The 13,147-nt window shown below is 38.9% G+C and overlaps 2 protein-coding genes across 2 annotated transcripts in view; both read right to left on the bottom strand.

Annotated features, from left to right (window-relative positions):
• The window catches only part of DEX1 (defective in exine formation protein (DEX1)), a 31,598-nt gene extending 30,633 nt beyond the window's left edge, over window positions 1-965 (bottom strand). Inside the window, exons 1-2 of the mRNA XM_088971208.1 lie at window positions 446-965; window positions 30-140 (exon numbers count right to left, since the gene is read on the bottom strand). Coding sequence (XP_088827334.1) covers window positions 30-140; window positions 446-603 — 269 coding nt within the window. The 5' untranslated portion in view covers window positions 604-965. The remainder of the gene's footprint in view (window positions 1-29; window positions 141-445) is intronic.
• A 3,527-nt stretch (window positions 966-4,492) lies between these two features.
• LOC148870751 (zinc finger CCCH domain-containing protein 40-like) lies at window positions 4,493-10,656 on the bottom strand. Its single transcript, XM_088970172.1, has 4 exons — window positions 9,688-10,656; window positions 8,810-9,079; window positions 7,564-7,787; window positions 4,493-5,502 (listed from the first exon to the last, which is right to left on the bottom strand). The coding sequence occupies exons 1-4, from the start codon at window positions 9,790-9,792 to the stop codon at window positions 4,686-4,688; spliced, it is 1,416 nt and encodes a 471-aa protein (XP_088826298.1). The 5' UTR covers window positions 9,793-10,656; the 3' UTR covers window positions 4,493-4,685.
• Between the last annotated feature and the right edge of the window lie 2,491 nt (window positions 10,657-13,147).

The raw sequence follows: 13,147 nt of genomic DNA, 5'->3' as shown, positions 1-13,147 counted from the left end.
ATCTTATATGAGTTAAAGAGAGTATTTACCTGTTGATATCTGCGATCAATGGCGTTGCATATATACTAGAACTGACCTCTGTCTGCCATCTTAGTTCTAAATTCCGAGGGCATCGAGTGTTCAACAGAGAATCTTCGTCTCTTCAAAAGATCCAATAGCACCACAATATTTAGTAAGCACTTTGATACATCGTCAACATCACGATCATGACAGTCCAAAGGGCTTTCCTTATGTTACTAGGAAGCAATTGAAACACTTCAAGTATATTAAATAAAAAAAAAAAAACACCCAATGAACTAAGCGTTGTCATTCGCAGTTCTAATTCCCTGTATATTACGTCTAAATTCAAACTTTGTGGTCGAAGAAAAAGAAAAGTTACTTGATTCCATTTTCTTAATTGAGCAAAAAAATAACCCTGAACCCAAAGAGAGACATATTGACTTACATGTTTGGATACCCAAGGGAATCGTCGGTAGCCTCTCTTGCGCGAAACTTATTTTTCTTCGCTTCATCCGGTTGCGATCCGGAGACGCCATATATGAGATTGAAAGATGCAAGAAGGAGGAAGTAGAGCAAAAAAACCGTCGTCGTCGGAGATTTCATCAGATCCTCGCCTGACCCGAGATTCAGCTCGGTCTCAGTAGATAAAAATCAGTTCAAGTAATTAATAGATAGTTAGCTAATCAAATGCGAGAGAAATCCTAGCCAGGGTATCGTGTAATTCGAGTGATAAACAATCCGAACAAAAACCCTAAACAGGGTTCAGGAGAAATCTGACTTTCTCGGCGACGACAGGGATGATCTTTGGTCGAGCCTTAGGACATGATTGAAACAGTTAAAAATTTGGAATACAGGGATCGGGATTGTCTTTTGGAAATGCCCCGCGGTTTCCGATACTTGGACGCCCTGTGGACCTAACCTACAAACACGATCAGATAATCCACGGGTTTCTCGTAGAGTCGAACAAATGACTTGGGCCCAGAGAGCCCTGAATAAATAAGCCCAAGCCCAACCTCAGACCAAGGATTTTTTTTGGTTAATCAGAGCAATAACTTTCCCCTTTTCCCCTTTTACCCCCTTTTTTTCTCTCAAAGTGCTGGTTGCGGGATTTGATTCCGAGTCAATGTTGGGACAAACCAGTTAACACACCAACGTGCCAGCCCTCGATTGATATGGCGTGGGCATTGGGGAGCGGAATCAGTTAGCAACCTAGGGTCTCAACAGCCGGTCACAATATAGTTTACCATGGTTTTCAAAACTAGACCGACCTGGACGGTCGGACCAGAAAAACTGGGACCGATCACCTGACCAATTCCATTTTCCCCCAAAACTGTTTTTTTCCCCAAAACTGTCAATTTTGGCCAGCAAACCGCTGAACCGACGGTTAATCGTTCAAACGGTTTTGACCGTTTTCCAATTTTTTTAGATTTTTTTTTATTTTTTTATCGGAACGGGCCAATCGTTCAGATCGAACGATCAGACTGTTCGAACCGATAACCAAACCCTTGACTAGTTCGATCACCGGTTCATTTTTTAAAACCATGAAGTTTAAAGCAGTGAATTGGAAACATCTCCCTTGTCCTTAATGGAGAGAGATTCCCAATATACAGGTGCAATGGCTCTTGGGACCCGTTTTTTTTAATTTTTTTTGAAAGACTATACAACGAGGTAGCCCATCCCCCAACCTAAGTGCAAGGGGGGATTCGATCCCAAGTTTCCAAAAGGAGATCTTACCAACCAACTAGTTGGCATCTTACAAAAGTTCGAGTGCAACACGAGGATTTCTTAGGAGGTCACCCATCATAGTACAATTCTCACCCAAGCACATTTAACTTCAGAATTCTGATAAGGTTTGGTATATTAGTGTTGGTATGATTACACCCTTGTTGGGATTAGATCTGAACTCATCATCAATATAGGTGGTGTTTGGTATCAAGGTGTTGTGAAACTGTTGTCATTTCCTTTAGTAACACATAAATGAGCGATTATGCCGGATTCTTGTTTATGAGATCAACTTCCATTAGGGAAAATTTGTGCCCACGCCATTCTAACAGCCTTTTGCAACCTTGCATTGAGAATATCTCTCCATGAAATAAAGCACACAAGTACGGAGATATTCTCAATGCAAGGCAGTAAAGGTTGCTTGAATGAACTTTGCCCTGAATAAAGTCGAATTCCTTGTTTACTAGGTTGATTAAGTACAACTGTTTTTGTATCTTTTATCTTTGGTTATGTAAAACTCACTTTTAAAGGAAATATCATTTTGATACTTTGTTGCATTTTTCAATTTAGGATGCATGAATGGAAGGGACACACAATACCATAATACCAAACAATCAAACATTGCCTATATCTGTTTTTTGTGGGCAATTTTGGGCCATTCTATATGAGCAGCTGGGTTTAGGGCTGGGACCTGTATAACTCTCCATCCATATATTTTACTTTCCACTATTGATTAATTCTTTGTGAGATGTTTTCTTGAAAATTATCTTGTGATCCTAATTTTTTTTTTATTAATGTTGTTTTAGGTACAACTTGAAATGTTTTGAGTTTATCAACATAAATTAGCATATAATTGTAATTTGAGGTTGTCTATAATTGATACATTAAAAATACATAAAGGGAGGATGTTGTTTCTACCTGATCATTATAGTTCAAGAGACTCTTTGTAGTCTTGTATGTAATGTGACAACAAATCTCTCACAAATCTGCACTGATTCAACCCCAAAATTACAGATAGAAACAAAAAGAGTACCAACATGACCATAAGTTATCCCTATTTAATTAATCTGCTGTCTCAATCGGGTGCCACCATTAGGCTAAGGTGGCATTTGATAAATCTGAAATTTCATATATGGAAAGTTAAAAAGATATATTGTGTTTGAAATCCGAAAAGAAACATATGTGATTTTCTACTTTTCAGAGGCTTTAAATCCATGAGTTAGTTTGTGTTAGATCAACCATTTACCATATGAAATTTACTGATTTTATTATTTTATCCCTACAACATACTATTTGGAAATGTCGAATTCAATTTGCATTATCTCATAAAAAATAAATGTCAACCTTAAAATAATATTAAAACAATACAAATAATAATAATAATAATAATAATAATAATTAACGTATTAAATTCTTTTATTTATAACAGCCTTCCATTTGTTGGATTTTGATATTCAACATCCCTTAACAGCCTGTTTGGTTGATGCAATGATCGAGAAATAGTGAGATGTGGTTTCCCGAAACTTGGAATGCTCGCACTAAAACGGTGCGACCCTAGTGAGAAGGGAAACCATGTGCGAAAAGTACAAAGTCAAGCTGGTCGAGGTCCCGTGGAGGTACATTGAAACGGTTGCACTGAAATAGCAGTGGCACCGTTAGGGATGGAGAGGTCCAGTGGAGGCGCAAGTGATGATAGTCCGATAGAGGCACAAGTGATGAAGCAACGAACACGCGAAAAATACAAGCCAATTCGATCGAGATCCAATGGAGGCGCATTGAAACAGCCGCACTAAAATAGTAGTGGCATCATCAGAGGTGGAGAGAGGTCCGGTGGAGGTGCAAGTGATGAGGCGGCGAACAAGGTATGGTAAAACAGGGGTGGTTGAAATCAAGGAAAACGGGAGGGACAAATGTCTTGCTATCGTTACTGGTTCAAGTAGCAGAGGCAAGCGAAGAAAAAGATGAAGAAGAGGGAAAAAAACAGAAAGAGGGAGAGGGGGAAAAGAGGGGAGAGAGAGAGAGAGACGAGGGGAGATTGGAATTCACCTCCTCGATGCCACTAGTTTTGAGTTCAAAAGGAGGAAGATGATGCTGGTTCGAGTTCGAAGGAAGACCATGAACGATATAATAAATCAAATGAAAAACTTATTTTTTCTGATTAAGGGTATTTTTATAAATTTAGGTATCCTTAAAGGGTATTTTTGTTAAAATATAAAAAATCAAGCAAAAAGTTTTCTCAGCAATCAAACACCAAAATGCCAAAATGAAAAAAATAAAATTTTCCATTCCTCCCGTCTCAGCAACCAAACGGACCATAAACGGGAGAGCTTCGCTACTCGTAACTCCTAAAAAGTAGGAACTAAGAACAAGAACGAAAAATGGAAAAAAACTAGGAATTGACAATACAAGCAATAAGAAGTTAAGAACGCAGGGGTCATATTTTGATATGGCAAAGTTATCGTGATCTTTTTTTTTTTTTTGGGCTTTTCATTTACCAGGATAATGCTTTACTAATAAAACCAGACCAGCCTCATAGCATATGAAACCACCCCAATGGGTATGGGTACCCATCACACAATCCATACTCATCAACAAATAGCCATCCCTGTGACATGTCCTCTCCCGTTGACAATCAATCAATCCATTTTACTTGATGACTTAAAAAGAACAAAGATGAGAAATATATGACGAATTTTTATATTTTCAAGTATTGGCTTTGGCTAACCCGACACTAACTAGTATAACCACAAACAAATAAATACAAGACGGATTGAAGCCCAAGCATCCTCTTTCTTTCTTTCTTTTTTTTATCGGCAAACATGAATACCTTCCTTGGATCATATATGGAATAAAGGATGAAAACTACATGGAACAAACAAGGAAATCAACATCCAAATACAAGATCGATTAATAGATAATCCAGATCCTGGTAAAAAGAAAGGATTAAACAATAACAGAAAGTTCTAGTACTGAGAAGATCCTGGTGGGCCAGGAGGTGGTTGATATTGCTGCGCTGCTGGGGGGGGTGGCGGCACCACAGACTGATATGGTGGGGGATATTGCTGATAAGGTGGAGGTGGCGGGATATATCCATATGGTGGATAATAAGGGGGATACTGACCATGCGGAGGCATACCTTGGTAACCAAATGGTGGCCCTCCATGTTGCTGCTTCTCTGAACCTGCTGCTTTTGCCTCACCTGATCCGCTTGGGGCACTACCGGACCCTTCCTGAGATGAAACAAGTGCACCCATCCTTTGAGGATCCATTGAAGGATAATAGGTCCGCTCTGGCGGGAGTGGAGGTGGAATATTAAAGTAGTGTATCGTTTGTGGCTGGTCCTGCGTCCCTGGTGGTTGCAGCTGCTGGTTCTGCTGTTGAGATATAACAGCCCTTGGTAGCATACCACCATGTGCTACTGCCTGCTGTCTTGAGGCCTCATCATCTGGGTTCTCCGACTCTGGTTTTGGGGCCTGGGGCCTTCCCCACATTAGCTTTAGTCTCACACCCTTTATGACCAGCTTATTGGAGAGCTCTTCTGCAGCTTTCTCTGCACCTTCTCTTGTTGTGTAGGTTACAAAGGCACAAGCACGCTGAAGAACCATTCTTATAGACTCGATCTCACCATGGGCATAGAAGTGGTCCCTCAGATCCTGCTCAGTGATCCTTCCATCGAGCCCACCAACATAAAGAGTCTTAATACTTTCATCTTCAGGGGGCACCAAAGATGGCATTTCACCCGCTTTGTTCAGAAGTTTCAGTGCAACTGGATCATTCACTCTGCAGAAATGGAGACAATAATCATAAATTTGACTCAGAGCTAATGCCAAGTTGGAGATCATAAGCATGGTACAAACAGGTAAGATTTGCAAAGTAACACAAAAGCTACTACCAATAGGTACTGTTACAGTACACTCAATGCCTTGACAGAAAGAGAATAAAGGTAATGAATTATATTGAATAAGATGGACTAAGGATTTGGTTCACCACCCAATGGCAGTTTGACCTGATGCCATAGGCAAAGTTTTTAAGCACATCGAAGCAGGGTTAGGGGAAGCTAATTCTTGATCCACTGTACTGGGAAAAGAGAATATACAATGCAAAAAGAAGTTAAAATCACAAGTAAACCCCACCTTACTCAACTTTCTACCAGGGGAACATGAAGGTCAATCTGACATCTTGAGATTGAAACACGTTAACTTGAAGAGTCGACTCGACTTGCAGTAAACTCACTAGCAAATAATTGATTGACCAGAACCTCAGTAGCACTAATTATGTTCACGTATTATCAAATATATGTAAATGCATATGTACATTGTATACAACTGTAAAAATAGCCATGCATACACAACTGTTCATATGTATTATTGATTGGAGAAAAGAACCCCCTAGATTCAAGAGAGCTAATTATCAATTTTACAAGTTCCATGATATCTACCAAAGATGCAATTTACAAAAAGGTAATAAAACTATAAGAGAATACAATCTAACTAAATTAGTAACTCATTTATATGGGTATCATAGTTTTCAAGGCACCAAGGCAAGGCTAGGCGACTGGGGAGCGCCTTGGCATCTAGTTGCCTAGGCAATGGATTTTTTTATGTTAAAACATAGATCCTAGGGTAGTTCCCTAGGTATCATAACCATAGTTCTTTAATAACTATTCATGATTTTCATAAGAGAAGTATAAATTCCATATTAAAGTATAGAAAATCAACATATTCATGAAAAGAAAAGGAAGAAGGAAAATAAATTTCAAAAAATATAGGGGCTGAACCCTTATTTTTGTTATAGGAAAAGAAGAAAATAAAAAGTATTGGTAGTAGTAGTAGAAGAAGAAGAAGAAGTAGAAGAAGAAGAATACATGGAAGAGGAAAATGTGCTGATTAGATAAAATTTTAAGTTCTTCATTACTTATTGGTTCAGGTTTTAAGTCTTTGAGGGTTCAATACAGCATTTAACAATGTTTGTTTTGATTAATCACTAATAAATAAGAAAATAATAAAAAGAAATTAGTATATAAACACACAAAATGATTATTTTAGTTTAATGTCTATTTTATAATTATAATCTCAAAAAATAATGAATAAAAAGTATTTTATAGTAGGAAGTAGAAAACTGCTTGGCGATTAGGCGAGACAAGCCTCAAAGGGCGCCTTGTCGCCTAGGCGTTGCCTTGACAACTATGTATGGTATTCAAGTATTTAACTACATACCAAGAAAACTGGTTTTTTTTTTTTTTTGATACAATAGGAAGAAGGTATTTATTAGTTTTACACTTTTGCTTCGGGACTCATCCACAAGCAAAAATCTTCTACATATGGTAACTTGCTGGTATTTATACATGTCATCCACAGTCTAGCACCACAATTTTGAAGTAGGTGGGCATTTTTTTTCATCAAGTAGGAAGACAATTTCAAAGCAAAGAGAACTTTGAAATCCAAGAATTTATAAGCCATATCAAATGCCATAGAAAAGTGACAATGGTGGGGTTGCAACTCGGGTTGGGTTGGATTGGGTTGATTTGATTTGGGGATTTGTTAAGTTTTCAATGGGCCTGAGCCCGATGTAGTTGGAATTCTTCAAATCGGGCAACCCAACTTCATGTCATAGTTAATGGGAAGCCATATCAAATTTTAAACATCATCCCTTCCATGATGTGTCTAGCATGTAACTTCAGTAAAGCCAAGGCTTATATGCATCCAAGCAGTTTTTCATTTATCACAAAATGTGGTTGTACCATGACTTAGTGCATTCAAGTAAGATATATAAGCACAAAAGAAATAGAAGATACGCTTTATCATACATGAAAATGGGAAGTTAGTAAACTATTCCACATACCCATAGTAACGATCTTTTATATTTTGTTGAGATAACTCGCCAGTAATGGGCATTTCATGCCGATATGGACACTCAGCGCCTCTTGTGCATTCACCACGTACATAGAAACTGCAAACATGCGCTCTGTTTCTTTTGTAATATGGTGTTGTCCTTTGAAGCTTTAATATAGTGTCATTTGGACGAACCTTTCCATATGAAGATTCATAATCTAATCCAGCTCTAGCCTGTCAAGTATAACCACACTCAATGAGCATAAGATAATGCCCCCATCAGGGGGAAAATAACATTGCATATTGAAATAAAACCATTCCATAAAGCACATCTCAGTATTTCTGTTTGAATATCTGAAACAAAATGAATGCATTTATAAACCCTAAGCAATTGCAAGTATGTTTCGCATGAACTTGTTGTTTATTTAATCTTTTATTTTTTATTGAATATTCAATAAAACCATTCCAGAACAGAAAGCACATCTCACAATTTTGGTTTGAATATCTGAAACAAACCAATGAATCTGTAAGCCCTAAGCAATCGCAAGCATGATCTGCATGAACTTGTCATTTATTTAATCTTTTATTTTCTTGATTGGCATTAAAATTCTATCAGAAAAGGGGTCTTTAAAGAAGAAATCTGGCCCTGAAAAACAGGCCCAAAATGAAGATGCAAATAGAGAAGGTAGATAGAAAGGTTTGAGAAAAACAGGACTCGATGATATGAATGTTGCCCCATTTGAGATCATCTGAGGACTTTCTAAAGAAGAAAATAGGAGCGCCCTTCAATGGGCCTTCAGATTTTTTTCCTCAGATATGCTCCAAAATACTTAGTTGCTCCTAGATCTTGAAAGATGGATTAATTTCAGTAGACACCGATGTGGGGGTAAAGCCTTGATGCAGCTTTTATATGTTTTATCTCAACTTTGTATAATGAGGATACCATGTCCTCCTTACTTGTGCACTTCTCAAAAAAGTATCAATAAGTTAACTTTCCTATTGATCAAAAAAGAAAAGTATGGCTCACAGGTTCCAGAATTTTGTAAAAGATACAGCATGCATACTCTCACTTAGATGCATTAGAAAACTAGCAGAAATGAAATGATGATTAGTTTAACATTCTCGAGAATATTACTAGCAGCATGAATCACTTTGACTACTATTTTTTTATTGTGCCTCTAGATTACTCGGTATCAATGCTACTAATAGGGGTGGGGTTGTCACATGGATAAACAAGGATTTTGCCACAAACATACCCTGCGGTCATGCTCCTCTGCAAAGTACTCCCTGTTCACATCACTCTTTGGAATGGCATCGTTTGAGTTGATAGCAAGTGCAGTATCACGAACCTGAACTGGCAGCCCATACTCAAGATCCAAGAGACACACTTGACACACATTCTTAAGCTTACTGCAGGTTTGGCAAACCTCTGTCTTCTTAAATCTTGCATCACGACCCGGTCTCCACCTGAAAACCGTGAAAGGCCGTGTACAAATCTTACATTCCTTGTCAAAATCTGCTTTTGTCTGCATGAGAGAAAAAAGATGCAATAGCCATAAGTGAACGTGTAGGTTATTCATAAAAAAAAAAAAAAGTGTTATAGGCTTCTTCTGGGCCAACACTAAAATAAAGTTAATTTGACCTGAACATACCAATGCCGATGATGTTGCAGATAAAGACTACAACATTAACGTGGCTTTCTGCAATGGCTTCTAGTAGTTTTTCTCTCATTAATGTGGGTACTGGGTAATCTAATGGCTTCTAATTTGTATAATTACAAACGCTATCATATGCACAAAAACTGTCTACTAGTACAAAACATCGAAAACAGAGTCACCGTGTTCTCAGCAATGATCAAAATCTGGATTAAACTACAAAACAATTGGGCCAACGTGAAAAGGGCAAATCGAGCTCTCAATTAACTCGTCTTCCCAAACCCAGTACATAGGAGGCCCATTTCCCAATCGGTGCATAGTTTGTTAATAACAACTAATCAGCCGGGGTAAAGTGCTTTATTTTACAGATGAAGTAAGACGAACTGCGAATATTTTTCTTTTCCTTCTTTGTCGACCATCCCTAAAGATCAATAACCAAGAAAGCAAATTAGGGTTGAACAAAATAAGGGGAAGATTACCATCCGAACGTAGGGATTGTCTCCGAGGCAGGACTCGCAAATAATGGGGAAATCAGAGCGTTCCCAACCATCTGCCTCTGGATCTCTTAACAATCTGTGCGCCATTTTTTTCTTCTCTTCCTAACGCCTTATCTCTGATACGAAAGATGAAGGCCGGACTTAAAAGAAAGACGGAGACGTGCGTGTCGAGGCCCCGGGACCTTAAAGGGGTTTATCCCGAAAGAGGGTTGGATTGAACAGCATCCCGTTTCGTCGTCGGGGCCCAAAAGGGGTCTGTATTCTTCCAATCAGTTCTTAACTTCTTATATACCGCCTTCCAGAATTTGACGACTCAGACCGTTCGTTGATCCGTAAAGCGGCTCGACCACGGTTCAACAGCTAATGGTGGAAAGTGGAATCATGTCACCTCATTAATGACTTCTCAAAGGGACGAAACACACTGGAATAGAACTTCTCAAATGTATTCTTCCTATTCAAAATCCCAAATGGTTTTGAATAATTTCACTGGAATAGAACTTTGAGATGATTTCCGGTAGAGTTTACTGCAACTGGTTCAGGTGGGGAATCTGAATATGCGCCGAATCAAAGAAAGGAAACACACTCCACCGCCGCTCTTCCGCCCTCTTCAGAGGGAATGAAGGACCAGGAACCAATGGCGGGAAAGGAAGGCCGCCGTTCTGCTCTTCGTCTCAGGGAAGGGGACGATGAACTGTAAACCCTCGATGACTTCTCAAAGAAGAAAAAAAAAAACTTCTCCCTCTCTCGAATTCCTCTGTTCTCACCTGTCCCCTTTCTACCCTGTGCGCTCTCTTCTTGCCCGAAATCTCCCCTCTCTTCTCTTCGTTCTCTTTCTCTCTCTTCTTAACTCGACAGCTCCTTAAAGAGGAAAGCCGAGAGCCTCTCCTATTCTCTTCAAAAGAGACTCCCCTCTTTCGATCCCCTCTTCTCTTCCAAAGACTCTCCCTCTCTTCTCTCTTGGGAATGGCGCCTTTATTTATAATGGAGGCCAAGTAGACGTGGCAATTGGGTTGAGTGGGATCGGGTTCGGATTGGGTTGGATTGTCAAATGCTATACCCTAACCCTATATATTTGGGTTAGGGTTGACCCATGGGTCAATTCGAATCATCCCAAAAATAATTGAAATTTCAAAAAATAAAAAATAAATAAATGAAAAATGTCAAAATTAAAAGAATTAACCTTAAAATTCCAAATTTAAAATAAAAAACTTAAATATTTAACAATTTAGAGTAAACAATAAAAAGTAAAGACTAAATAGAAAAAATTAAAGAGTGAAAACTTCTAACAATGCATAAATAATCTCGATGACTTGATAATCGAGTCAACGGGTTGACCCATGACCCAACCCATTTTTCCGGGTGGGTCGGGTCGTGTCATTTTCACATTTGGGTAGCAAATATGAGACCCTAACCCTGTTTTTTCGAGTTGGGTTGGGTCAACTTTTTGCTAGGTCTAAGGCCAAGGGATGGTTCTGTCAATTTTCCAAAAATGAAAGGGGGGTTTAGGTAAGTCAAGTTTAAAAGGACACGACGGTTCAATATTTGGGGTCCAAAGGGTAATCTATGGTAATTTGAGGTGAAGGCATTTTGGTAATTTTAGGTTTAAAGGGTATTTTGAGGATTTAAGGAAATGGGGTATTTTGGTAATTTTGGTAGGATTATGGGAATTTTGGGAAATGGGTATTTTGGTAATTTGGTAAGAGGGTATTAAGTCAGAGGGTATTTTGGGAATCAGGTTTCAGATAACTATGGTCAAGGGGATTTTGGTGATTATGGAAGGGGTATTTTGGTAATTATAGAAGAAGGGGTATTTTGGTAATTTTGGTAGGAGGGATATTAAGTTAGAGGGTATTTTGGGACCAAAGTCATAAGGGTAGTTCAAGTAATTTCGGTTAAGGGTATTTTGGGAATTTGGTGCATGACATTTTGGGAATTGGGAATTTAAGGTATTTGAAATAAAGGATATTTGACAATTTTGGTCAAGGGGTATTTTGGGAATTGGGAATTTAGGGTATTTGAAGTGAAAGGTATTTGGTAATTTTGGTCAAGGTTTTTTTGGTGATTTTAGGAAGGTTTTAGAAAGAGGGCATTTTTGGGAATTAGGTTGGGGGTAATTTGGGAATTGGTCAAAGGGGTAGTTCGGGTAATTTTGGTTTGAGGGGGTATTTTGGTAATTTTAGTGGGGGTAATATGGAAATTAGGTCAAGGGTAATTTGGGTAATTTGGTGGGGGTATTTTTTTAATTTTGGGAAAATGGGTCAAACTGGGTTTAAGGGGGTTGGGCTAGGTTTCTGGTCCAATGGTGGGGATTTTTGGGTTAGAAAATAGAGGGTTGAGATGGGTCTGACCACCAAGGGGGTTTTGTGTCCATGGGCTAATGAGACTGACTAAAATGGAATCTTTTTAGGTAGAAGGGTAAATGTGGGTATTTTTGGCTGAAATTTGGCAAGGTGGGGTTTTTGGTATTCTGGGTTGATTAGTGAGGTAAGATTGGCCCACTTGGGCCCAGATCAGGCAGATTTGGAAAGGGCTTGATATGGCTAATCTAGAGCCTTAGAATGGAATCTTTGTGCGATCAAGGGGTAAATAAAGTTTATTTTGGGTGAAATTTCACAAGGTAGGGTTTTTGGGCCATATGATGTGATTGGTAAGGTTAGATTGAGCCAACTGGGCCCGGATTGGACAAATTTGTAATCTGATCAACTTGGAACCTTGAAATGGAATCTTGGTGCGTTTAAAGGGTAACGAAGGTATTTTGGGTTGAGATTTCACAGGTGGGTGTTTTGGGAGGTATTGGGTATGATGGTTGTGTCCAATTCAATGGTTAAGGTGTAAGTGGAGGTCGATCGGGGCTATCAGATAAGTATCGGGTAGGTTTAATAGTGGATCTGAGGGATTTCAGGGTAAAAGTTGGGATTTTTGGGTTTTTGGGTGTTTTGGAGGGATCGGAAGGGTTTGACCGGGTGTTTGGGTACCTTGGAGGTTCAGGCGGCAGACTGAGCAAAAATCAAGTGCTAGCAGCTGCCCCTCTTTGTTGTGGGGCAGGAAACTATGGAACAACAAAGACCAAAAGAAGCACACAAAGATTTTTGCAAAGGGCAAGTTTTGAAGAGGGATGAGCCGAGGATAGAGGATTATGGCAAGGTGAAAAGGAAAAGTTCTTCTGCAACATTGTTTCATCGTGTTCGGGCCAAATTTATTCTTGGCAAAGTGACTTTTCTTAGGTATTAAGAACCTTCGAAATCATGGTACATTTGCCTTGAAAGAAAATAAATAAAACGATTGATAATATGAAAACTATTTGGAGAAAAGACCCCTCCTAGGTATCAAGAACCTTACGGAATCGGGGTACATCTTCGAAAACTAGATCTGGGTGCATCTATGAAAATTGGATTAAAGTAAATCTGTGAATACTAGATCTAGGAAGAAAACTGCAAAAACA

Source organism: Nelumbo lutea, chromosome 2, assembly GCF_056320005.1.
Source record: "Nelumbo lutea isolate HS-2025 chromosome 2, American lotus-T2T, whole genome shotgun sequence".
Taxonomy (NCBI): Eukaryota; Viridiplantae; Streptophyta; class Magnoliopsida; order Proteales; family Nelumbonaceae; genus Nelumbo; species Nelumbo lutea.
Note: the sequence above shows the minus strand (reverse complement) of the source record. Positions and strands in the feature narration are given on the sequence as shown.